Raw genomic sequence first — 25,337 nt, 5'->3', positions numbered from 1 at the left:
TCGTGCTTCGCATTCTTGGAACGTCTTCTCAAGTTCAGTCTGCTGCTCCTTGCTCAGTTCAGCTTCTTCACCCTCATCGGTTCCAGCTTCAATGTCTGCCAGAAGGCCAGCCCTGTATTCGTCATTTGTCTCACTGACCGTCCTCGCCTCCGACTTGAGCTTCTTGAACTCCTCTTGTAGTTCTCTTTTAGTCATGTGCTTTGCGCCTCTGCTGAGGAAGTTTGCCTGCTTGGTAAAAGTGCTTTTAGCTAAAGTTATTTTTTGCTTCAGCTCCTTCACTGTTATTCCAAGAGCTTCCTCCGCCATGTTGAGATGATCAATACTCCTCTCTGCGACGACAGCTTTCCTGACTTCAGGCCGTTAATCCTTTTGTCTTCACTGCCACGCCGGTTATCAACTGTCAAGTTGTGTATGGTTCACACTGCAGCTCTTTGACCAAACTTGAAAAAGGCCTCTTTAAGGACTGAAGGACGCAAGGGACAACTCAATTTTCTTCTGACTTATTTTATTTAATTCCAGTTCGTTAGTTAGTTAGTTAGTCAGTTAGTCAGTTAGTCAGTTAGTTAGTTAGTTAGTTAGGTTGATAACCTTTAAAGGCAAAACACATACATAAATATACATTACTTCAAGTAAGGTCATTTCAAATTAAATATATAATCTCAATGTAGTCATATTATCTAAATTATACTATATATACTAAATTAGACAATTGTTCTCAATTCTCAACACAAATAAACACCTAACTGGCAACAATTTTACACAACAATGTCCATGTGCCTACCGGTTGAGTCTCCAGAATCCTAAATGAGCTGAATGTGTATGAATGAGAGTCTCCTCTTCCATGAAGGAACTCCAGTGAAATGCTTTTTCACCAAACATTTCACCACCTGCTGTCACAAAGGTGCACCAGTATATATATGTTCCCCAGGGAAACACAAGCTAATGATGGGTTCCACAATGAACAGCGCCGGAAGAAGATGTACTATTATGTGTGTTTTTCCGCGTTATTTGTAATTTATTTTGTACATAATGTTTCTGCCATCGTCTCTTATAACCAAAGAGAGCTTCTGGATATCAGGACAGCGATTACTCACCTCGCGTTGGACGAACACTTTTTCTTCAACGAGGCGTTCGCGAAGGATATTCTACAGACTCCCGACAAGGCCCAGATCCCCGTCATTCGCGTGAGGAAGAGACGGAGATATCGTGGACGCAGATCCGGGTGCCTTGTAAGGATCCGACGGCGAACGAGTAAACTGCCTCTCCCATCAATCCTATTAGCCAACGTTCAAGCTTTGGAGAATAAAATGGACGATTTAAGATTACGGTTATCCTACCAACGGGACATTAAAAACTGTAATATCTTATGTTTCACGGAGTCGTGGCTGAACGACGACAATGATAACATTCAGCTAGCAGGCTATACGCTACATCGGCAGGACAGAACGGCAGACTCGGGTAAGACGAGGGGTGGCGGTCTCTGTATATTTGTAAACAACAGCTGGTGCACAAAATCAAATACTAAGGAAGTCTCAAGGTTTTGCTCGCCTGAGGTAGAGTATCTTATGATAAGCTGTAGACCACACTATTTACCAAGAGAGTTTTCATCTATATTTTTCATAGCTGTCTATTTACCACCACAAACCAATGCTGGCATTAAGATTGCACTGAATGAGTTGTACAAGGCCATTAATCAACAGGAAAACGCTCATCCAGATGCAGCGCTCCTAGTAGCAGGGGACTTTAATGCAGGGAAACTTAAATCCGTTCTACCTAATTTCTACCAGCATGTTAAATGTGCAACCAGAGGGGAAAAAACTCTAGACCACCTTTACTCCACACACAGAGACGCATACAAAGCTCTCCCTCGCCCTCCATTTGGCAAATCTGACCATAACTCTATCCTCCTGATTCCTGCTTATAAGCAAAAACTGAAGCAGGAAGCACCAGTGATTCGGCTAATAAAAAAGTGGTCAGATGACGCAGATGCTAAGCTACAGGACTGTTTTGCTAGCACAGACTGGAACATGTTCCGGGATTCTTCAGACAGCATTGAGGAGTACACCACATCAGTCACTGGCTTCATCAATAAGTGCATCGATGATGTCGTCCCCACAGTGACCGTACGTACATACCCCAACCAGAAGCCATGGATTACAGGAAACATCCGCACTGAGCTAAAGGGTAGAGCTGCCGCTTTCAAGGAACGGGACTCTAACCCGGACGCTTATAAGAAATCCCGCTATGACCTCCGACGAACCATCAAACAGGCAAAGAGTCAATACAGGTCTAAGATTGAATCATACTACACTGGCTCTGACGCTCGTCGGATGTGGCAGGGCTTGAAAACTATTACAGACTACAAAGGGAAGCACAGCCGCGAGCTGCCCAGTGACACAAGCCTACCAGACGAGCTAAACCACTTCTATGCTCGCTTCGAGGCAAGCAACACTGAAGCATGCATGAGAGCACCAGCTGTTCCGGACGACTATGTGATCACGCTCTCCGTAGCCGATGTGAGTAAGACTTTTAAGCAGGTCAACATTCACAAGGCCGCAGGGCCAGACGGATTACCAGGACGTGTACTCCGAGCATGTGCTGACCAACTGGCAAGTGTCTTCACTGACATTTTCAACATGTCCCTGACTGAGTCTGTAATACCAACATGTTTCAAGCAGACCACCATAGTCCCCGTGCCCAAGAACTCTAAGATAACCTGCCTAAATGACTACCGACCCGTGGCACTGACGTCTGTAGCCATGAAGTGCTTTGAAAGACTGGTCATGGCTCACATCAACAGCATAATCCCAGAAACCCTAGACCCACTCCAATTTGCATACCGCCCCAACAGATCCACAGATGATGCAATCTCTATCGCACTCCACACTGCCCTTTCCCACCTGGACAAGAGGAACACCTACGTGAGAATGCTATTCATTGACTACAGCTCAGCATTCAACACCATAGTGCCCTCAAAGCTCATCACTAAGCTAAGGATCCTGGGACTAAACACCTCCCTCTGCAACTGGATCCTGGACTTCCTGACGGGCCGCCCCCAGGTGGTAAGGGTAGGTAACAACACATCTGCCACACTGATCCTCAACACGGGGGCCCCTCAGGGGTGCGTGCTCAGTCCCCTCCTGTACTCTCTGTTCACCCATGACTGCATGGCCAGGCACGACTCCAACACCATCATTAAGTTTGCCGACGACACAACAGTGGTAGGCCTGATCACCGACAACGATGAGACAGCCTATAGGGAGGAGGTCAGAGATCTGGCCGTGTGGTGCCAGGACAACAACCTCTCCCTCAACGTGACCAAGACAAAGGAGATGATTGTGGACTACAGGAAAAAAAAGAGGACTGAGCACGCCCCCATTCTCATCGACGGGGCTGTAGTGGAACAGGTTGAGAGCTTCAAGTTCCTTGGTGTCCACATCACCAACGAACTATCATGGTCCAAACACACCAAGACAGTCGTGAAGAGGGCACGACAAAGCCTATTCCCCCTCAGGAGACTAAAAAGATTTGGCATGGGTCCTCAGATCCTCAAAAAATTCTACAGCTGCACCATCGAGAGCATCCTGACTGGTTGCATCACCGCCTGGTATGGCAACTGCTTGGCCTCTGACCGCAAGGCACTACAGAGGGTAGTGCGTACGGCCCAGTACATCACAGGGGCAAAGCTCCCTGCCATCCAGGACCTCTATACCAGGCGGTGTCAGAGGAAGGCCCTCAAAATTGTCAAAGACTCCAGTCACCCTAGTCATAGACTGTTCTCTCTGCTACCGCACGGCAAGCGGTACCGGAGTGCCAAGTCTAGGTCCAAAAGACTTCTCAACAGCTTCTACCCCCAAGCCATAAGACTCCTGAACAGCTAATCATGGCTACCCGGACTATTTGCACTGCCCCCCCACCCCATACTTTTTACGCTGCTGCTACTCTGTTAAGTATTTATGCATAGTCACTTTAACTCTACCCACATGTACATATTACCTCAACTACCTCAACTAGCCGGTGCCCCCGCACATTGACTATGCAACGGTACCCCCCTGTATATATAGCCTCCCTACTGTCACTTTATTCTATTGTATATATAGCCTCCCTACTGTCACTTTATTTTTACTTCTGCTCTTTTTTTCTCAACACTTTTTTGTTGTTGTTTCATTCTTACTTTTTTGTTTAAAATAAATGCACTGTTGGTTAAGGGCTGTAAGTAAGCATTTCACTGTAATGTCTGCACCTGTTGTATTCGGCGCATGTGACCAATACAATTTGATTTGATTTGATTTGACAATGCATACACCTTTTCGCCCCCTGCTGGTGTTTTATCTTTGAAATAAGTTGAAAATGTGAATGCCTTGAATATGAATACCTGTCTTTTGACGCAACACACACAAACACGTAAGCACACACATGCACTTTCTCCCACTCCCACTCAGTGTGTAATGTGTGTGTGTGTGCAGATCAAGCAGCAGCACCCTGATGTGAAGGAGAAGTATCTGGCAGAGTACTGTTTCTCTGGGAGCTACATCCTCTCTCTACTGACTGACGGATACAACTTCACCTCAGACACCTGGACACACATCACATTCATCAAGAAGGTCAGACACACACACCTGTCGATATAAACAGGCCTGTAGAAACATGTTATCTGTATTGATAGCTGATGACTGTTAAGAGTTGGTAAAAACATGTTCTCTGTATTGATAGCTGATGACTGTTAAGAGTTGGTAGAAACATGTTCTCTATATTGATAGCTGATGACTGTTAAGAGTTGGTAGAAACAAGTTATCTGTATTGATAGCTGATGACTGTTAAGAGTTGGCATGTTGTTAGTAGTAAAATATGCATTCATGTCATACTATCAGTCTTCATGTTCAAGTTTTTATTCACAAGTACAGTGAAATGCCTTTTTTGCAAGCTCTTTTCCCAACAATGCAGTAATCAATATCAGTATAGTACTATAAAATAGAGTAAAGTCTAACAAAAACACAGTAGAAATATAAAAATAAGAAATAAGGAGAACATTATAAAGTATGCAAGCTGTATACATGGTCAGTTCCAATACCATATTAACGATGTGCAGGGATTCTGGAGTGATAGATGTAGATATGTATAGGGATATGTGCCATTAAACCCCTACAACTCATCCAGAATGCCACAGCCCGTCTGGTGTTCAACCTTCCCAAGTTCTCTCACGTCACCCCGCTCCTCCGCACACTCCACTGGCTTCCAGTTGAAGCTTGCATCTGCTACAAGACCATGGTGCTTGCCTACGGAGCTGTGAGGGGAACGGCACCTCCGCACCTTCAGGCTCTGATCAGTCCCTACACCCAAACGAGGGCATTGCGTTCATCCACCTCTGGCCTGCTGGCCCCCCTACCTCTGCGGAAGCACAGTTCCTGCTCAGCCCAGTCAAAACTGTTCGCTGCTCTGGCACCCCAATGGTGGAACAAGCTCCCTCACGACGCCAGGACAGCGGAGTCACTCACCACCTTCCGGAGACACTTGAAACCCCACCTCTTTAAGGAATACCTGGGATAGGATAAAGTAATCCTTCTACCCCCCCCCCCCCCCTTACCCCCCCCCCCCCCCCCCCCCCCCCAAAAAAAAAAACATATTGTAAAGTGGTTATCCCACTGGCTATAAGGTGAATGCACCAATTTGTAAGTCGCTCTGGATAAGAGCGTCTGCTAAATGACGTAAATGGAGTGATGGATATGTTTTTATTTTGTATGTTTTATATATATTTTTTTTAGTTATTTAGCAGCTGCTCTTATCCAGAGCGACTAACAGTTAGTGAGTGCGTACATTTTTATTTTATTTTTTTCATACTGGCCCCCGTGGGAATCGAACCCACCACCCTGGCATTGCAAGCGCCATGCTCTACCAACTGAGTTACACGGGGGGAAGGTGACTAGGCATCAGGATATATGATACACCACTTCTTGTTTTTATAAGAAACATTAATGTGTTGAAAATCCCAAATCTTTTGCATAGTCAATTTACACACAGCTCTGACACACACACTTACCCCACCAGACATGCCACCAGGGGTCTTTTCACAGTCCTGACACACACACTTACCCCACCAGACATGCAACCAGGGGTCTTTTCACAGTCCCCAGGTCCAGAACAAATTCAAGAAAGTGTACAGTATGATATAGAGCCATTATTGCATGAAACTCCATCCCATCTCATATTGCTCAAATGAACAGCAAAACCTGGTTTAAAAAAACAGATAAAGCAACACCTCACGGCACAACGCCTCTCCCATATTTGACCTAGATAGTTTGTGTGTATGTATTGATATGTAGGCTACGTGTGACTTTTTTAAATTGATGTAGTTCTCTTCTTGAGCTGTTGCTGTCTGTTAATGTTCTGTATTATGTCATGTTTCATGTTCTGTGTGGACCCCAGGAAGAGTAGCTGCTGCTTTCACAACAGCTAATGGGGATCCTAATAAAATACAAAAAATACCAATCATTTAGATTCTATATCCTGATCTGAACAATGTTCTCTACTGAGGATCATTTAGATTCTATATCCTGACCTGAACAATGTTCTCTACTAAGGATAATTTAGATTCTATATCCTGACCTGAACAATGTTCTCTACTGAGGATCATTTAGATTCTATATCCTGACCTGAACAATGTCTCTACTGAGGATCATTTAGATTCTATATCCTGACCTGAACAATGTTCTCTACTGAGGATCATTTAGATTCTATATCCTGACCTGAACAATGTTCTCTACTGAGGATCATTTAGATTCTATATCCTGACCTGAACAATGTTCTCTACTGAGGATCATTTAGATTCTATATCCTGACCTGAACAATGTTCTCTACTGGGGATCATTTAGATTATATATCCTGACCTGAACAATGTTCTCTACTGAGGATCATTTAGATTCTATATCCTGACCTGAACAATGTTCTCTACTGAGGATCATTTAGATTCTATATCCTGACCTGAACAATGTTCTCTACTGAGGATCATTTAGATTCTATATCCTGACCTGAACAATGTTCTCTACTGAGGATCATTTAGATTCTATATCCTGACCTGAACAATGTTCTCTACTGAGGATCATTTAGATTCTATATCCTGACCTGAACAATGTTCTCTACTGAGGATCATTTAGATTCTATATCCTGACCTGAACAATGTTCTCTACTGAGGATCATTTAGATTCTATATCCTGACCTGAACAATGTTCTCTACTGAGGATCATTTAGATTATATATCCTGACCTGAACAATGTTCTCTACTGAGGATCATTTAGATTATATATCCTGACCTGAACAATGTTCTCTACTGAGGATCATTTAGATTATATATTCTGACCTGAACAATGTTCTCTACTGAGGATCATTTAGATCTACAGTTTAAGTCGGAAGTTTACATACACCTTAGCCAAATACATTTAAACTCAGTTTTCACAATTCCTGACATTTAATCCTAGTACAAATTCCCTGTCTTAGGTCAGTTAGGATCACCACTTTATTTTAAGAATGTGAAATGTCAGAATAATAGTAGAGAGAATGATTTATTTCAGCTTTTATTTCTTTCATCACATTCCCAGTGGGTCAGAAGTTTACATACACTCAATTAGTATTTGGTAGCATTGCCTTTAAATTGTTTAACTTGGGTCAAATGTTTTGGGTAGCCTTCCACAAGCTTCCCAAAATAAGTTGGGTGAATTTTGGCCCATTCCTCCTGACAGAGCTGGTGTAACTGAGTCAGGTTTGTAGGCCTCCTTGCTCGCACACACTTTTTCAGTTCTGCCCACCCATTTTCTATAGGATTGAGGACAGGGCTTTGTGATGGCCACTCCAATACCTTGACTTTGTTGTCCTTAAGCCATTTTGCCAATACTTTGGAAGTATACTTGGGGTCATTGTCCATTTGGAAGACCCATTTGCGACCAAGCTTTAACATCCTGACTGATGTCTTGAGATGTTGCTTCAATATATCCACATAATGTTCCTTCCTCATGATGCCATCTATTTTGTGAAGTGCACCAGTCCCTCCTGCAGCAAAGCACCCCCACAGCATGATGCTGCCACCCCCGTGCTTCACGGTTGGGATGGTGTTCTTCGGCTTGCAAGCCTTCCCCTTTTTCCTCCAAACATAACGATGGTCATTATGGCCAAACAGTTCAATTTTTGTTTCATCAGACCAGAGGACATTTCTCAAAAAAGTACGATCTTTGTCCCCATGTGCAGTTGCAAACCGTAGTCTGGCTTTTTTATGGCAGTTTTGGAGCAGTGGCTTCTTCCTTGCTGAGCAGCCTTTCAGGTTATGTCGATATAGGACTCGTTTTACTGTGGATATAGATACTTTTGTACCTGTTTCCTCCAGCATCTTCACAAGGTCCTCTGCTGTTGTTCTGGGATTGATTTTCACTTTTTGCACCAAAGTACGTTCATCTCTAGGAGACAGAACGCGTCTCCTTCCTGAGCGGTATGACGGCTGCGTGGTCCCATGGTGTTTATACTTGCGTACAATTGTTTGTACAGATGAACGTGGTACCTTCAGGCATTTGGAAATTGCTCCCAAGGATGAACCAGACTTGTTGAGGTCTACTATTTTATTTTCTGAGGTCTTAGCTGATTTCTTTTGATTTTTTACATGATGTCAAGCAAAGAGGCACTGAGTTTGAAGGTAGGCCTTGAAATACATCCACAGGTACACCTCCAATTGACTCAAATGATGTCTCCTGAGTGGCGCAGTGGTCTAAGGCCACTAGAGATCCTGGTTCGAATCCAGGCTCTGTCGCAGCCGGCCGCGACCGGGAGACTCATGGGCGGCGCACAATTGGCCCAGCGTCGTCCAGGGTAGGGGAGGGAATGGCCGGCAGGGATGTAGCTCAGTTGATAGAGCATGGCGTTTGCAATGCCAGGGTTGTGGGTTCGATTCCCACGGGGGGCCAGTATAAAAAAATAAAATAATGTATTCACTAACTGTAAGTCGCTCTGGATAAGAGCGTCTGCTAAATGACTAAAATGTAAATGTAATTAGCCTATCAGAAGCTTCTAAAGCCATGACATCATTTTCTGGAATTTTCCAAGCTGTTTAAAGGCACAGTCAACTTAGTGTATGTAAACTTCTGACCCACTGGAATTGTGATACAGTGAATTATAAGTGAAATCATCTGTCTGTAAAACATTGTTGGAAAAATGACTTGTGTCATGCACAAAGTAGATGTCCTAACCGACTTGCCAAAACTATAGTTTGTTAACAAGACATTTGTGGAGTGGTTGAAAAACTAGTTTTAATGACTCCAACCTAAGTGTATGTAAACTTCCGACTTCAACTGTATATCACTCCCCTTATCACGTAGACTGGGATATGTTCCGGGTAGCCTCTGAGAATAATATAGACGCATACACTGATTCAGTGAGTGGGTTTATAAGGAAGTGTATAGGAGATGGTGTACCCACTCTGACTATTAAAACCTACCCTAACCAGAAACCGTAGATAGATGGCAGCATTCGCGAAAAACTGAAAGCACGAACCACCGCATTTAACCATGGCAAGGTGACTGGGAATATGGAAGAATACAAACAGTGTAGCTACTCACTCCGCAAGGCAATTAAACTGGCAAAACATCAGTATAGAGACAAAGTGGAGTCGCAATTCAACGGCTCAGACACCAGACGTATGTGACAGGTTCTACAGACAATCACGGACTACAAAAGGAAAACCAGCCACGTCGCCGACACCGACGTCTTGCTGCCAAACAATCTAAACAAGTTCTTCGCCCGCTTTGAGGATAACACAGTGCCACCGACGCGGCCAGCTGCCAAGGACTGTGGCCTCTCCTTCTCCATGGCCGACGTGAGTTAGACATTTAAGCGTGTTAACCCTCGCAAGGCTGCCGACCCAGACGGCATTCCTAGCCGCGTCCTCAGAGCATGCGCAGACCAGCTGGCTGGTGAGTTTACGGACATATTCAATCTCTCCCTATCCCAGTCTGCTGTCCCCACATGCTTCAAGATGGCCACCATTGTTCCTGTACCCAAGAAAGCGAAGGTAACTGAACTAAATGACTATCGCCCCGTAGCACTCACTTATATCATCATGAAGTGCTTTGAGAGACTAGTCAAGGATCATATCACCTCTACCTTACCTGTCACCCTAGACTCACTTCAATTTGCTCACCGCCCCAATAGGTACACAGACGATGCAATCGCCATCACACTGCACACTGCCCTATCCCATCTGGACAAGAGGAATACCTATGTAAGAATGCTGTTCATTGACTATAGCTCAGCATTCAACACCATAGTACCCTCCAAGCTCATCTCCACTTCACTGATCCTCAACGCTGGGGCCCCACAAGGGTGTGTGCTCAGCCCCCTCCTGTACTCCCTGTTCACCCATGACTGCATAGCCATGCACACCTCCAACAAGTTTGCAGACGACACAACAGTAGTAGGCTTGATTACCAACAACAATGAGTCAGCCTACAGGGAGGAGGTGAGGGCTCTCAGAGTGTGGTGTCAGGAGAATAACCTCTCACTCAACATAAAAAAAACAAAGGAGATGATCGTGGACTTCAGGAAACAGCAGAGGGAGTACCCCCCCATCCACATCGACGGGACAGCAGTGGCGAAGGTGGAAAGTTTTAAGTTCCTCGGCGTACATATCACTGACAAACTGAAATGGTCCACCCACACAGACAGTGTGGTGAAGAAGGCGCAACAGAGCCTCTTCAACCTCAGGAGGCTGAAGAAATTTGGCTTAGCACCTAAGACCCTCACAAACTTTTACAGAGTCACAATTGAGAGCATCCTGTTGGGCTGTATCACCGCCTGGTACAGCAACTGCACCGCCCGCAACCGCAGGGCTCTCCAGACGGTGGTGCGGTCTGCACAACGCATCACCGGGGGCAAACTACCTGCCCTCCAGGACACCTACAGCACCCGATGTCACAGGAAGGCCAAAAAGATAATCAAATCAAATCAAATCAAATCAAATCAAATCAAATCAAATTTTATTGGTCACATGCGCCGAATACAACAGGTGCAGACATTACAGTGAAATGCTTACTTACAGCCCTTAACCAACAGTGCATTTATTTTAAACAAAAAAGTAAGAATAAAACAACAACAAAAAAGTGTTGAGAAAAAAAGAGCAGAAGTAAAATAAAGTGACAGTAGGGAGGCTATATATACAGTAAAATAAAGTGACAGTAGGGAGGCTATATATACAGGGGGGTACCGTACCGTTGCATAGTCAATGTGCGGGGGCACCGGCTAGTTGAGGTAGTTGAGGTAATATGTACATGTGGGTAGAGTTAAAGTGACTATGCATAAATACTTAACAGAGTAGCAGCAGCGTAAAAAGGAGGGGGTGGGGGGGCAGTGCAAATAGTCTGGGTAGCCATGATTAGCTGTTCAGGAGTCTTATGGCTTGGGGGTAGAAGCTGTTGAGAAGTCTTTTGGACCTAGACTTGGCACTCCGGTACCGCTTGCCGTGCGGTAGCAGAGAGAACAGTCTATGACTAGGGTGGCTGGAGTCTTTGACAATTTTGAGGGCCTTCCTCTGACACCGCCTGGTATAGAGGTCCTGGATGGCAGGGAGCTTTGCCCCAGTGATGTACTAGATCAAGGACAACTACCACCCGAGTCACTGCCTGTTCACCCCACTATCATCCAGAAGGCGAGGTCAGTACAGGTGCATCAAAGCTGGGACCGAGAGACTGAAAAACAGCTTCTATCTCAAGGCCATCAGACTGTTAAATAGCCATCACTAGCATATTAGAGGCAGCTGCCTACATACAGACTTGAAAATCACTGGCCACTTTAATAAATGGAACACAGGTCACTTTAATAATGCCACTTTATTTGTTGTTATTCTGTCTCTCACTGTTCAAATAAACCTACCATTAAAATTATAGACTGATCATGTCTCTGTCAGTGGGCAAACGTACAAAATCAGCAGGGGATCAAATACTTCTTTCCATCACTGTATATATTCTTATTCCATTCCTTTACTTAGATTTGTGTGTATTAGATATTTGTAGTGGAACTGTTAGATATTACTGGCTAGATATTACTGCACTGTCGGAACTAGAAGCACAAGCATTTCACTACACTAGCAATAACATCTGCTAACCATGTGTATGTGACCAATACATTTGATTTGATTTGATTTTGATTTGACCTGAACAATGTTCTCTACTGAGGATCATTTAGATTCTATATCCTGACCTGAACAATGTTCTCTACTGAGGATCATTTAGATTCTATATCCTGACCTGAACAATGTTCTCTACTGAGGATCATTTAGATTCTATATCCTGACCTGAACAATGTTCTCTACTGAGGATCATTTAGATTCTATATCCTGACCTGAACAATGTTCTCTACTGAGGATCATTTAGATTCTATATCCTGACCTGAACAATGTTCTCTACTGAGGATCATTTAGATTCTATATCCTGACCTGAACAATGTTCTCTACTGAGGATCATTTAGATTCTATATCCTGACCTGAACAATGTTCTCTACTGAGGATCATTTAGATTATATATCCTGACCTGAACAATGTTCTCTACTGAGGATCATTTAGATTATATATCCTGACCTGAACAATGTTCTCTACTGAGGATCATTTAGATTCTATATCCTGACCTGAACAATGTTCTCTACTGAGGATCATTTAGATTCTATATCCTGACCTGAACAATGTTCTCTACTGAGGATCATTTAGATTCTATATCCTGACCTGAACAATGTTCTCTACTGAGGATCATTTAGATTCTATATCCTGACCTGAACAATGTTCTCTACTGGGGATCATTTAGATTCTATATCCTGTTCTCTTGACTTTCTGAAATATATCTTCAACACTGACTGTGATGTTTTGTGTGTTTGTGTGTGTGTGTGTGTAGATTTCAGGTAGTGATGCAGGTTGGACGTTGGGCTACATGCTGAATCTGACCAATATGATTCCAGCCGAGGCTCCAGAAACTCCACCTCTTCCTCACGCCGGCTACATCACCCTCCTCTTCTTCATCTCTCTCCTCCTCTTCTTCTTCCTCCTCTTCCTCAGTCTCCGATCCCGGTGGCCGCGCTGCAACTCCCAGACACAGATTATATAGACGCACTGGACACAATATGGACACCTGTGTGTGTGTGTGTGTGTGTGTGTGTGAACATGATGTTTCTAAAATGTATCTCATAATGTTATGCTTCTTATTCTCCAGTAAAGTTCAGACGTATAAAAACGGACCGACTGACTGACTGTCATTTATTGACTCTTTGAAAGAATGTTCAGATTACATATTCACATTACATACTCACCTGACATATTCACATGACATATTCAAATGATGTAAAAATGACGTATTGCCTATATGAACAGGTTTATAACAGGTTTATAGCAGGATTGTATTGACTGTATGAACAGGTTCTTAACAGGTTGATAACAGGTTTGTATTGACTATATGAACAGGTTTATAACATTTGTATTGAATATATGAACAGGTTTATAATAATTTATAACATTTGTATTGAATATATGAACAGGTTTATATCAGGTATGTATTGACTATATGAACAGATTTATAACAGGTATATATTGACTATATGAACAGATTTATAACAGGCATATATTGACTATATGAACAGATTTATTATAGGTTTTTAACAGGTATGTGTTGACTATATGAATAGTTTTATATCAGGTATGTATTGACTATATGAACTGGTTTATAACATGTTTGTATTGACTATATGAACAGATTTTTAACAGGTTTATAATAGGTTTACAACATGTTCGTATTTCGTAAGCCTATATGAACAGGTTTATAACGGATTTGCATTGACTATGTGAACAGGTTTATAACAGGTTTATTTGCATTTGTATTTATTATGGATCCCCATTAGCTGCTGCCAAGGTAGCAGCTACTCTTTCTAAAAACATTACAATACATTCATAACAGATTTCACAACACACTAAGTGTGTGCCCTCTACTCCACTACCACATATCTACAACACAAAATCCATGTGTATGGTATAGTGGGTATGTGGGTATGTTATCATGTGTGTGCATGTAACTGTGCCTATGTTTGTGTTGCTTCACTGTCCCCGCTGTTCCATAAGGTGTATTTTTATCAATTTTCTAAAATCTGATTCTACTGCTTGCATCAGTTACCTGATGTGGAATAGAGTTCAATGTAGTCATGGCTCTATGTAGTACTATGTGCCTCCCATAGTCTGTTCTGGACTTGGGGACTGTGAAGAGACCTCTGGTGGCATGTCTTGTGGGGTGTGCATGGTTGTCTGAGCTGTGTGCTAGTCGTTTAAACAGACAGCTCGGCGCTTTCAACATGTCAATACAAGTAGTGATACAAGTAGTGATGAAGTCAATCTCTCCTCCACTTTGAGCCAGGAGAGATTGACATGCATATTATTAATGTTTGCTCTCTGTGTACATCCAAGGGCCAGCCGTGCTGCCCTGTTCTGAGCCAATTGCAATCTTCCTAAGTCCCTCTTTGCGGCACCTGACCACACAACTGAACAGTAGTCCAGGTGTGACAAATCTTTTTCAAACAGAAATTTGCATCCTGTAGCACTAACTCCAAAAAGTTTTGGGACACTGTAAAGTCCATGGAGAATAAGAGCACTTCCTCCCAGCTGCCCACTGCACTGAGGCTAGGAAACACTATCACCCCCGATAAATCTACAATAATCGAGAATTTCAACAAGCATTTTGCTACGGCTGGCCATGCTTTCCACCTGGCTACCACTACCCCGGCCACCAACTCTGCACCCTCCGCTGCAACTTGCCCATGCCCCCCCCCGCTTCTCCTTCACACAAATTCAGACAGCTGATGTTCTGAAAGAGCTGCAAAATCTGGACCCCTACAAATCAGCTGGGCTAGACAATCTGGACCCTTTCTTTCTAAAACTAGCCGCCGAAATTGTCGCAACCCCTATTACTAGCCTGTTCAACCTCTCTTTCGTAACGTCTGAGATCCCCAGAGATTGGAAAGCTGCCGCGGTCATCCCCCTCTTCAAAGGGGGTGACACTCTAGATCCAAACTGTTACAGACCTATATCCATCCTGCCCTGCCTTTCGAAAGTATTTGAAAGCCAAGTTAACAAACAGATCACCGACCATTTCGAATCCCACCGTACCTTCTCCGCTATGCAATCCGGTTTCCGAGCTGGTCATGGGTGCACTTCAGCCACGCTCAAGGTCCTAAACGATATTATAACCGCGATCGATAATAGACAGTACTGTGCAGCCGTTTTCATCGACCTGGCCAAGGCTTTCGACTGTCAACCACCGCATTCTTATTGGCAGACTAAATAGCCTTGGTTTCTCAAATGACTGCCTCGCCTGGTTCACCAACTACTTCTCAGATAGAGTTCAATGTGTCAAATCGGAGGGCCTGTTGTCTGGACCTATGGCAGTCTCTATTGGGGTGCCACAGGGTTTAATTCTCGGACTGACTCTTTTCTCTGTGTACATCAATGATGTCGCTCTTGCTGCTGGTGACTCTCAGATCCACCTCTACGCAGACGACACCATTTTGTATACATCTGGCCCTTCATTGGACACTGTGTTAACAAACCTCCAAACGAGCTTCAATGCCATACAACACTCCTTCAGTAGCCTCCAACTGCTCTTAAACACTAGTAAAACTAAATGCATGCTCTTCAATCGAACGCTGCTGGCACCCGCCCACCCGACTAGAATCACCACTCTCGACGGGTCTGACCTAGAGTATGTGGACAACTACAAATACCTAGGTGTCTGGTTAGACTGTAAACTCTCCTTCCAGACTCACATTAAGAATCTCCAATCCAAAGTTAAATCTAGAATCGGCTTCCTATTTCGCAACAAAGCCTCCTTCACTCATGCTGCCAAACATGCCCTCGTAAAACTGACTATCCTACCGATCCTTGACTTCGGCGATGTCATTTACAAAATAGCCTCCAACACTCTACTCAGCAAATTGGATGTAGTCTATCACAGTGCCATCCGTTTTGTCTCCAAAGCCCCATACACTACCCACCACTGTGACCTGTACGCTCTTGTTGGCTGGTCCTCACTACAAACCCACTGGCTCCAGGCCATCTATAAATCACTGCTAGGCAAATCCCCGCCTTATCTTAGCTCATTGGTCACCATAGCAGCACCCACCCGTAGTCTGCGCTCCAGCAGGTATATCTCACTGGTCATTCCCAAAGCCAACACCTCCTTTGGCCGCCATTCCTTCAAGGTTCTCTGCTGCCAATGACTGGAACGAATTGCAAAAATCTCTGAAGCTGGAGACTCTTATCTCCCTCACTAACTTTAAGCATCAGTTGTCAGAGCACCTTACCGATCACTGCACCTGTACACAGCCCATCTGAAATTAGCCCACCCAACTACCTCATCCCTATATTGTTATTTATTTTGCTCTTTTGCACCCCAGTATCTCTATTTGCACATAATCTCTTGCACATCTAGCATTCCAGTGTTAACACTAATTGTAATTATTTTGCACTATAGCCTATTTATTGCCTTACCTCCATAACTTGCTACATTTGCACACACGGTATATATATTTTCTGTTGTATTTTTTGACTTTATGTTTTTTTACCCCATATGTAACTCTGTGTTGTTGTTTTTCTCGCACTGCTTTGCTTTATCTTGGTCAGGTCGCAGTTGTAAATGAGAACTTGTTCTCAACTGGCTTACCTGGTTAAATAAAGGTGAAATAAATAAAATAAATAAAACAATTCCACATGATTTATTACAATATTTAGTTGAGGTTTATGGTTTAGTGAATAATTTGTCCCAAATACATTGCTTTTGAAGTATTTAGGACTAACTTATTCCTTGCCACCCATTCTGAAACTAACTGCAGCTCTTTGTTAAGTGTTGCAGTCATTTCAGTTGCTGTAGTAGCTGACGTGTATAGTGTTGAGTCATCCGTATACATAGACACACTGGCTTTACTCAAAGCATGTTGTCAGTAAAGATTGAAAAAGGTAAGGGGCCTAGACAGCTGCCCTGGGGAATTCCTGATTCTACCTGGATTATGTTTGAGAGGCTTCCATTAAAGAACACCGTCTGTGTTCTGTTAGACAGGTAATTCTTTATCCACAATATAGCAGGGGGTGTAAAGCCATAACGCATGAGTTTTTCCAGCAGCAGACTATGATCGATAATGTCAAAAGCCGCACTGAAGTCTAACCAAACAGCCCCCAAAATCTTTTTTGCATCAATTTCTCTCAGCCAATCATCAGTCATTTGTGTAAGTGCTGTGATTGTTGAATGTCCTTCCCTATAAGCGTGCTGAAAGTCTGTTGTCAATTTGTGTTGGTAACAGGCTGATTGGTCGGCTATTTGAGCGAGTAAAGGGGGCTTTACTATTCTTAGGTAGCGAAATTACTTTTGCTTCCCTCCAGGCCTGAGGGCACACACTGTAGGCTTAAATTGAAGATATGGGTTGGTAAAATAGTAAAATAATATAAAATAGTAATAAACAAATAGTAATTCTCCATCCAAGTTGTCAGACCCCGGTGGCTTGTCATTGTTGATAGACAACAATACTTTTTTCACCTCTTCCACACTAACTTTACGGAATTCAAAATTACAATTCTTGTCTTTCAGAATTTGGTCAGATATACTTGGATGTGTAGGGTCAGTGTTTGTTCCTGGCATGTCATGTCTAAGTTTTCTAATATTGCCAATGAAAAAACAATTAAAGTAGTTGGCAATATCAGTCGGTTTTGTGATGAATGAGCCATCTGATTCAATGAATGATGGAGCTGAGTTTGCCTTTTTTCCAGAATTTCATTGAAGGTGCTCCAAAGCTTTTTACTATCATTCTTTATGTCATTTATCTTTGTTTCATAGTATAGTTTCTTCTTCTTTTTATTCAGTTTAGTCACATGATTTCTCAATTTGCGGTACGTTTGCCAATCGGTTGTGCAGCCAGACTTATTTGCCATTCCTTTTGCCTCATCCCTCTCAACCATACCATTTTTAAATTAATCATCAATCCACGGGGAATTAACAGTTTCTACAATCATTTTCTTAATGTGTGCTTGGTTATTAGAAACTGGGATAAGCAATTTCATAAATGTGTCAAGTGCAACATCTGTTTGCTCCTCATTACACACCACGGACAAAAACATATTATTTACATCAACAACATAGAAATCACTACAAAACTTATTGTATGACCTCCTATACACTATATTAGGCCCAGCCTTCGGAACTTTGGTTTTCCTAGACACAGTGGTGGAAAAAGTACCCAATTGTCGTACTTGAGTAAAAGTAAATATACCTTAATAGAAAATGACTCAAGTAAAAGTGAAAGTCACCCAGTAAAAAAGTATTCGGTTTGAAATATACACTACCGGTCAAAAGTTTTAGAACACCTACTCATTCAAGGGTTTTCTTTATTTTTACTATTTTCTACATTGTAGAATAATAGTGAAGACATCAACACTATGAAATAACACACATGGAATCATGTAGTATCCAAAAAGTGTCCAAAATATATTTTATATTTGAGATTCTTCAAATAGCCACCCTTTGCCTTGATGACAGCTTTGCACACTCTTGGCATCTCTCAACCAGCTTCACCTGGAATGCTTTTCCAACAGTCTTGAAGGAGTTCCCACATATGCTGAGCACTTGTTGGCTGCTTTTCCTTCACTCTGCGGTCCGACTCATCCCAAACCATCTCAATTTGGTTGATGCAGCACTCCATCACTCTCCTTCTTGGTAAAATAGCCCTTACACAGCCTGGAGGTGTGTTGGGTCATTGTCCTGTTGAAAAACAAATGATAGCTAAGCCCAAACCAGATGGGATGGTGTATCGCTGCAGAATGCTGTTGTAGCCATGCTGGTTAAGCGTGCCTTGAATTCTAAATAAATCACAGACAGTGTCACCAGCAAAGCACCCCCACACCATAACACCTCTTGGCCCAAGCAAGTCTCTTCTTCTTATTGGTGTCATTTAGTAGTGGTTTCTTTGCAGCAATTCAACCATGAAGGCCTGATTCACACAGTCTCCTCTGAACAGTTGATGTTGAGATGTGTCTTTTACTTGAACTCTGTGAAGCATTTATTTGGGCTGCAATTTCTGAGACTGGTAACTCTAATGAACTTATCCTCTGCAGCAGAGGTAACTCTGGGTCTTCCATTCCTGTGGCGGTCCTCATGAGAGACAGTTTCATCATAGTGCTTTATGTTTTTTGCGACTGCACTTGAAGAAAGTTCTTCAAATTTTCCGTACTGATTGACCTTCATGTGTTAAAGTAATGATGGACTGCCGTTTCTCTTTGCTTATTTGAGCTGTTCTTGCCATAATATTGACTTGGTCTTTTACCAAATAGGGCTATCTTCTGTATACTCCCCCTACCTTGTCACAACCCAACTGATTGGCTCAAACGCATTAAGAAGGAAAGAAATTCCACAAATTAACTCTTAACAAGGCACACCTGTTAATTGAAATGCCTTCCAGGTGACTACCTCATGAAGCTGGTTGAGAGAATGTGTGCAAAGCTGTCATCAAGGCAAAGGGTGGCTACTTTGAAGAATCTCAAATATAAAATATATTTAGATTTGTTTAACACTTTTTTGGTTACTACATGATTCCATATGTGTTATTTCATAGTTTTGATGTCTTCAGTATTAATCTACAATGTAAAATTTTTTTTGTAAAAATAAAGAAAAACCCTTGAATGAGTACAGTTGAAGTCGGAAGTTTACAAACACTTACGTTGGAGTCATTAAAACGTGTTTTTCAAACACTCCACAAATTTCTTGTTAACAAACTATCGTTTTGGCAAGTCGGTTAGGACATCTACTTTGTGCATGACACAAGTCATTTTTCCAACAATTGTTTACAGACAGATTATTTCACTTATAATTCACTGTATCACAATTCCAGTGGGTCAGAAGTAAATTGACTGTGCCTTTAAACAGCTTGGAAAATTCCAGAAAATGACGTCATGGCTTTAGAAGCTTCTGATAGGCTAATTGACATCATTTGAGTCAATTGGAGGTGTACCTGTGGATGAATTTCAAGGCCTACCTTCAAACTCAGTGCCTCTTTGCTTGACATCATGAGAAAATCAAAATAAATCAGCCAAGACCTCAGAAAAAAAATGTGTAGACCTCTACAAGTCTGGTTCATCCTTGGGAGCAATTTCCACAACGTGTTCTGTCTTCTAAGGATCAATCCCAGAACAAGCGCAAAGGACCTTGTGAAGATGCTGGATGAAACAGGTACAAAAGTATTTATATCCACAGTGAAATGAGTCCTATATCACCTGAAAGGCCGCTCAGCAAGGAAGAAGCCACTGCTCCAAAACCGCCATAAAAATAGCCAGACTACGGTTTGCAGCTGCACATGGGGACAAAGATCGCACTTTTTGGAGAAATGTCCTCTGGTCTGATGAAACAAAAATAGAACTGTTTGGCCATAATGACCACCGTTATGTTTGGAGGAAAAAGGGGGGGCTTGCAAGCCAAAGAACATACCTATTTAAAGGTTTGTGTCAAATTTGAATAGGGTTTTTAAGGTGGCGCTAAATTTATATTCACAATTAAACTGCGGCTGTCACGGTTTTTGAGAGTCATGATGGCTCGCAGTGATTACGCAAAAAATTAACAATTGATTGAATTAACTATTGATGAACTCACGAGTAATTAACTTTCCAATCACCATTGATCATTTCTTGTTTTTTATCGGCGAGAGAAGCGCTACACCTGGATGGAAGAGGCTGTACGGCCAGAATGAGTTGAATAATGCGCTACACCTGGATGAAAGAGGCTGTACGGCCAGAATGAGTTGAATAATGCGCTACACCTGGATGAAAGAGGCTGTACGGCCAGAATGAGTTGAATAATGCGTGCCGTACGTTACGTCGTGTCACAACACAATTTAACGTACAGCGTCAGAGGGGTCCGTTTTTTTCAACTTTTCTCTGATACTATTGGCCCATTACCATGTCAATCAACACTTGAATGAAACGTAGTTCACACCCCGGATTTTGATGCCAAGACAGTCGCTACAGTCCCATTAGTTTTCATTCTGATGCCAAGACAGTCGCTACAGTCCCATTAGTTTCCATTCTGATGCCAAGACAGTCGCTACAGTCCCATTAGTTTTCATTCTGATGCCAAGACAGTCGCTACAGTCCCATTAGTTTCCATTCTGATGCCAAGACAGTCGCTACAGTCCCATTAGTTTTCATTCTGATGCCAAGACAGTCGCTACAGTCCCATTAGTTTTCATTCTGATGCCAAGACAGTCGCTACAGTCCCATTAGTTTTCATTCTGATGCCAAGACAGTCGCTACAGTCCCATTAGTTTCCATTCTGATGCCAAGACAGTCGCTACAGTCCCATTAGTTTTCATTCTGATGCCAAGACAGTCGCTACAGTCCCATTAGTTTTCATTCTGATGCCAAGACAGTCGCTACAGTCCCATTAGTTTTCATTCTGATGCCAAGACAGTCGCTACAGTCCCATTAGTTTTCATTCTGATGCCAAGACAGTCGCTACAGTCCCATTAGTTTTCATTCTGATGCCAAGACAGTCGCTACAGTCCCATTAGTTTTCATTCTGATGCCAAGACAGTCGCTACAGTCTCATTAGTTTTCATTGCAGCCTTGTTTGAATGCCACGGTGTCACGGTTTCGGCCGAGGCGGCTCCTTCTCCTTGTTCGGGCAGGCTTCGGCGGTCGTCGTCTCCGGAGTACTAGCTGCCACCGTTCGATGTTTCATGTTAGATTGGTTTTGTCTGTTTGTTACACCTGTTCATTGTTAAGTGTTCATTAGGCACCCTATTTAGTTCTCTTGTGTTTGGTCAGGTGTTGTGTGTAATTGTTCGATGTCACGTGTTGTTGTTGGTCCGCTGTTCTGTGCTCTCTGTATTTCGTTTTGTTTAAGTGAGTCCTGCACGTTGTGCGCATTTACTTTGGACATTCCAGTGTGCGTATGTTTCGCCTGTGGCCTGTTGCCGTGTTGGCTTGTACTGTCGGACTTCACTAAAGACATCTGTTTTTTGAATCTCTGTGTCCTGCGTGTGATTCCACGTTCCCTCTACACTCAACCCTGACAGAATTACACACCATCTATATGGAATCAGCAGGAGCACCCGCACCCACCGAGATCATGGAGGAGCGCCTTCGTGGTCAGGAGGACAGAATCAACCAAATCGGGCACGCCCTGGACCGAGTGATGAACACCCTCCATCGATGGGAGACCAGCGGAGTACCCACACCCCCACCTACCGCACCATCACCATCGGTCAGCCCGCCCGTCCAACTACCGGAACCCAGTGGGATTCGGCTCTCGCTCCCGAGGGCGTACGACGGCACCGCTGCCGGGTGTCAGGGGTTCCTGTTACAAGTTGAACTCTACCTCGCCACCGTACACCCGGCGCCCTCGGGACACGAGAGCGTTTCCGCCCTCATCTCCTGTCTCACCGGCAAGGCGTTGGAGTGGGCCAACGCCGAATGGAGGAGAATAGACGCCGCTACTATCACCTATGCGGAGTTCTCCCGCCGCTTCCGTGCAGTGTTCGACCATCCACCAGAGGGGAAGGCGGCGGGGGAGCGTCTATTCTACCTCCGGCAGGGGATGAGGAGCGCTCAGGAGTTTGCACTGGAGTTCCGGACTCTAGCGGCAGATGCAGGGTGGAATGAGCGGGCACTCATAGACCACTTCCGCTGCAGCCTCCGGGAGGACGTCCGCAGAGAGTTGGCGTGCAGGGATACTACGCTTTCATTTGACCAGTTGGTTGACATGGCCATTCGGCTGGACACCCTGCTCGCTACCCGCGGACGCCCATTCCACCCTCCAGCACCTCCGAGCCGAGCCCGATGGAGCTCGGAGGTGCTGGCGCTAGAGGAAGGAGAAGAAGGAGCCCGAGGGGGGCCGTCCCCTGCACCAACTGTGGCCGTGGAGGGCACACCACGGCTAGGTGCTGGGGAGGGTCCCCTGGTGGAGGAGAAGGCAGGTCACACATTGGGGAGTCCTCCCAGGTGAGTAGGCGCCCCACTTACCCAGAGCTTTCTGTCGTACACATAACCATACCTGTTTGTTTTCCACAGGTTGCACCTCGTTCCCAGCATAAGGCGCTAGTAGATTCAGGCGCAGCTGGGAATTTTGTAGATCGCAAATTCTGTGTAGAGTTAGGGATTCCCCTCCTTCCGGTTAATAATCCTTTCCCTGTACATGCCCTAGATAGTCGTCCGTTAGGATCCGGGTTGATTAGGGAGGTCACAGCGCCACTTAGGATGGAGACGCAGGGGGGTCATGAGGAGACGATTCAGCTCTATCTGATCGACTCTCCTGCGTATCCGGTGGTACTGGGGCTTCCCTGGTTGATTACCCATGATCCTACTATTTCGTGGCGAGAGAAGGCTCTTAAAGGGTGGTCTGCTCAGTGTGAGGGGCTATGTCTGGGTGTTTCCGTAGGGGCGACCTCGGTGGAGAGTCAGAACCAGATGCCCGCATTGCACATTCCCCCCGAGTATGAGGATTTGGCACTCGTGTTTAGCAAGACAAGAGCGGCACGGTTGCCGCCTCATAGACAGGGGGATTGTGCGATAGACCTCCAGGCAGGAGCTGCGCTCCCGCGGAGCCATGTGTATCCGTTGTCACAGGAGGAGAAGAGGGCAATGGAGACATACATTGCCGAGTCTCTGAGACAGGGATACATACGGCCCTCCATTTCACCCGCGTCCTCGTGCTTCTTTTTTGTGAAGAAAAAGGATGGAGGTTTGCGCCCGTGTATTGATTACCGCGGTCTAAATCAGGTTACTGTGAAATATAGTTATCCACTTCCGCTGATTGCGACTATGACGGAGTCATTACACGGGGCACGGTTCTTCACAAAATTGGACCTCAGGAGCGCATATAACTTGGTGCGCATTAGAGAGGGCGATGAATGGAAGACAGCATTTAGTACTACCTCCGGTCATTACGAGTATCTCGTCATGCCATATGGGTTAATGAATGCTCCATCAGTCTTCCAATCCTTTGTAGATGAGATTTTCCGGGACATGCAGGCGCAGGGAGTAGTGGTGTACATAGACGATATTCTGGTGTACAGTTCTACCCGGGCCGAACATGTAGCCCTGGTGCGCAGAGTATTGAGGAGATTGTTGGAGCATGACCTGTATGTCAAAGCCGAGAAATGTCTGTTCTTCCAGGAGTCGGTCTCCTTTTTGGGTTATCAGTTGTCTGCGTCAGGGGTGAGGATGGAGGTTGACCGTGTGTCAGCCGTGCGTAATTGGCAAACCCCAACCACGGTTAAAGAGGTGCAGCAGTTCTTGGGTTTTGCGAATTACTACCGGAGGTTTATCCGGGGTTTTGGACAGGTGGCAGCTCCCATAACGTCCCTTCTGAAGGGGGGTCCAGTGCACTTGCGGTGGTCAGCTGAGGCGGACAGGGCTTTTGGGAAACTGAAGGACCTGTTTACCTCGGCTCCAGTGCTGGCGCACCTGGATCCCACTTTACCATTCCAAGTGGAGGTGGACGCGTCTGAAGCCGGTATCGGGGCTGTTCTCTCACAACGGTCCGGCACACCACCTAAACTCCGCCCCTGTGCTTTTTATTCGAAAAAGCTCAGTCCGGCGGAGCGTAATTATGACGTAGGGGACAGGGAGCTGTTAGCCGTGGTACATGCCCTAAAGGTGTGGAGGCATTGGCTTGAGGGGGCTCAACACCCTTTTCTCATTCTGACTGACCACCGTAACCTGGAATACATTCGGGCAGCTAGGAGACTGAATCCTCGCCAGGCTCGGTGGACTATGTTTCTAGCCCGGTTCGTGTTTAAGATCACTTACATCCCTGGGTCCCAGAACGGGAAGGCAGATGCCCTGTCTCGGCGGTATGACACGGAGGAGAGGTGCGTGGAGCCCACTCCCATACTACCTAAGTCTTGTCTGGTTGCACCGGTGGTATGGGAGGTCGATGCGGAGATCGAGCGGGCATTACGCACCGACCCTAGCCCTCCACAGTGTCCGGTGGGTCGGACGTACGTCCCGCTTGAGGTCCGGGATCGGCTTATTTATTGGGCTCACACGTCACCCTCCTCTGGGCATCCATGTATTGGCCGGACGGTGCACTGCCTTAGTACAAAGTACTGGTGGCCAACGTTAGCCAGGGATGTGAGGATTTATGCCTCCTCCTGCTCAGTGTGTGCCCAGTGTAAGGCGCCCAGACACTTGCCCAGGGGTAAGTTACAACCCCTGCCCGTTCCACAACGACCCTGGTCTCACCTCTCGGTGGATTTTGTTACCGACCTTCCCTCCTCACAGGGGAATACCACCATCCTGGTCGTTG

The 25,337-nt window shown here is 44.6% G+C and overlaps 1 protein-coding gene across 1 annotated transcript in view; it reads left to right on the top strand.

Annotated features, from left to right (window-relative positions):
• The window catches only part of LOC311110737 (ectonucleoside triphosphate diphosphohydrolase 1-like), a 93,493-nt gene extending 80,241 nt beyond the window's left edge, over window positions 1–13,252 (top strand). Inside the window, exons 9-10 of the mRNA XM_084153297.1 lie at window positions 4,467–4,604; window positions 12,912–13,252. Of these exons, the coding sequence (XP_084009423.1) occupies window positions 4,467–4,604; window positions 12,912–13,121 (348 nt within the window). The 3' untranslated portion in view covers window positions 13,122–13,252. The remainder of the gene's footprint in view (window positions 1–4,466; window positions 4,605–12,911) is intronic.
• Window positions 13,253–25,337: the final 12,085 nt, after the last annotated feature.

The sequence above is a fragment of the Coregonus lavaretus genome, assembly GCF_964263955.1.
Source record: "Coregonus lavaretus genome assembly, chromosome: 36".
Classification (NCBI taxonomy): Eukaryota; Metazoa; Chordata; class Actinopteri; order Salmoniformes; family Salmonidae; genus Coregonus; species Coregonus lavaretus.
The sequence above is the reverse complement of the archived record's forward strand: the minus strand, read 5'-3'. Positions and strand labels throughout refer to the sequence as shown.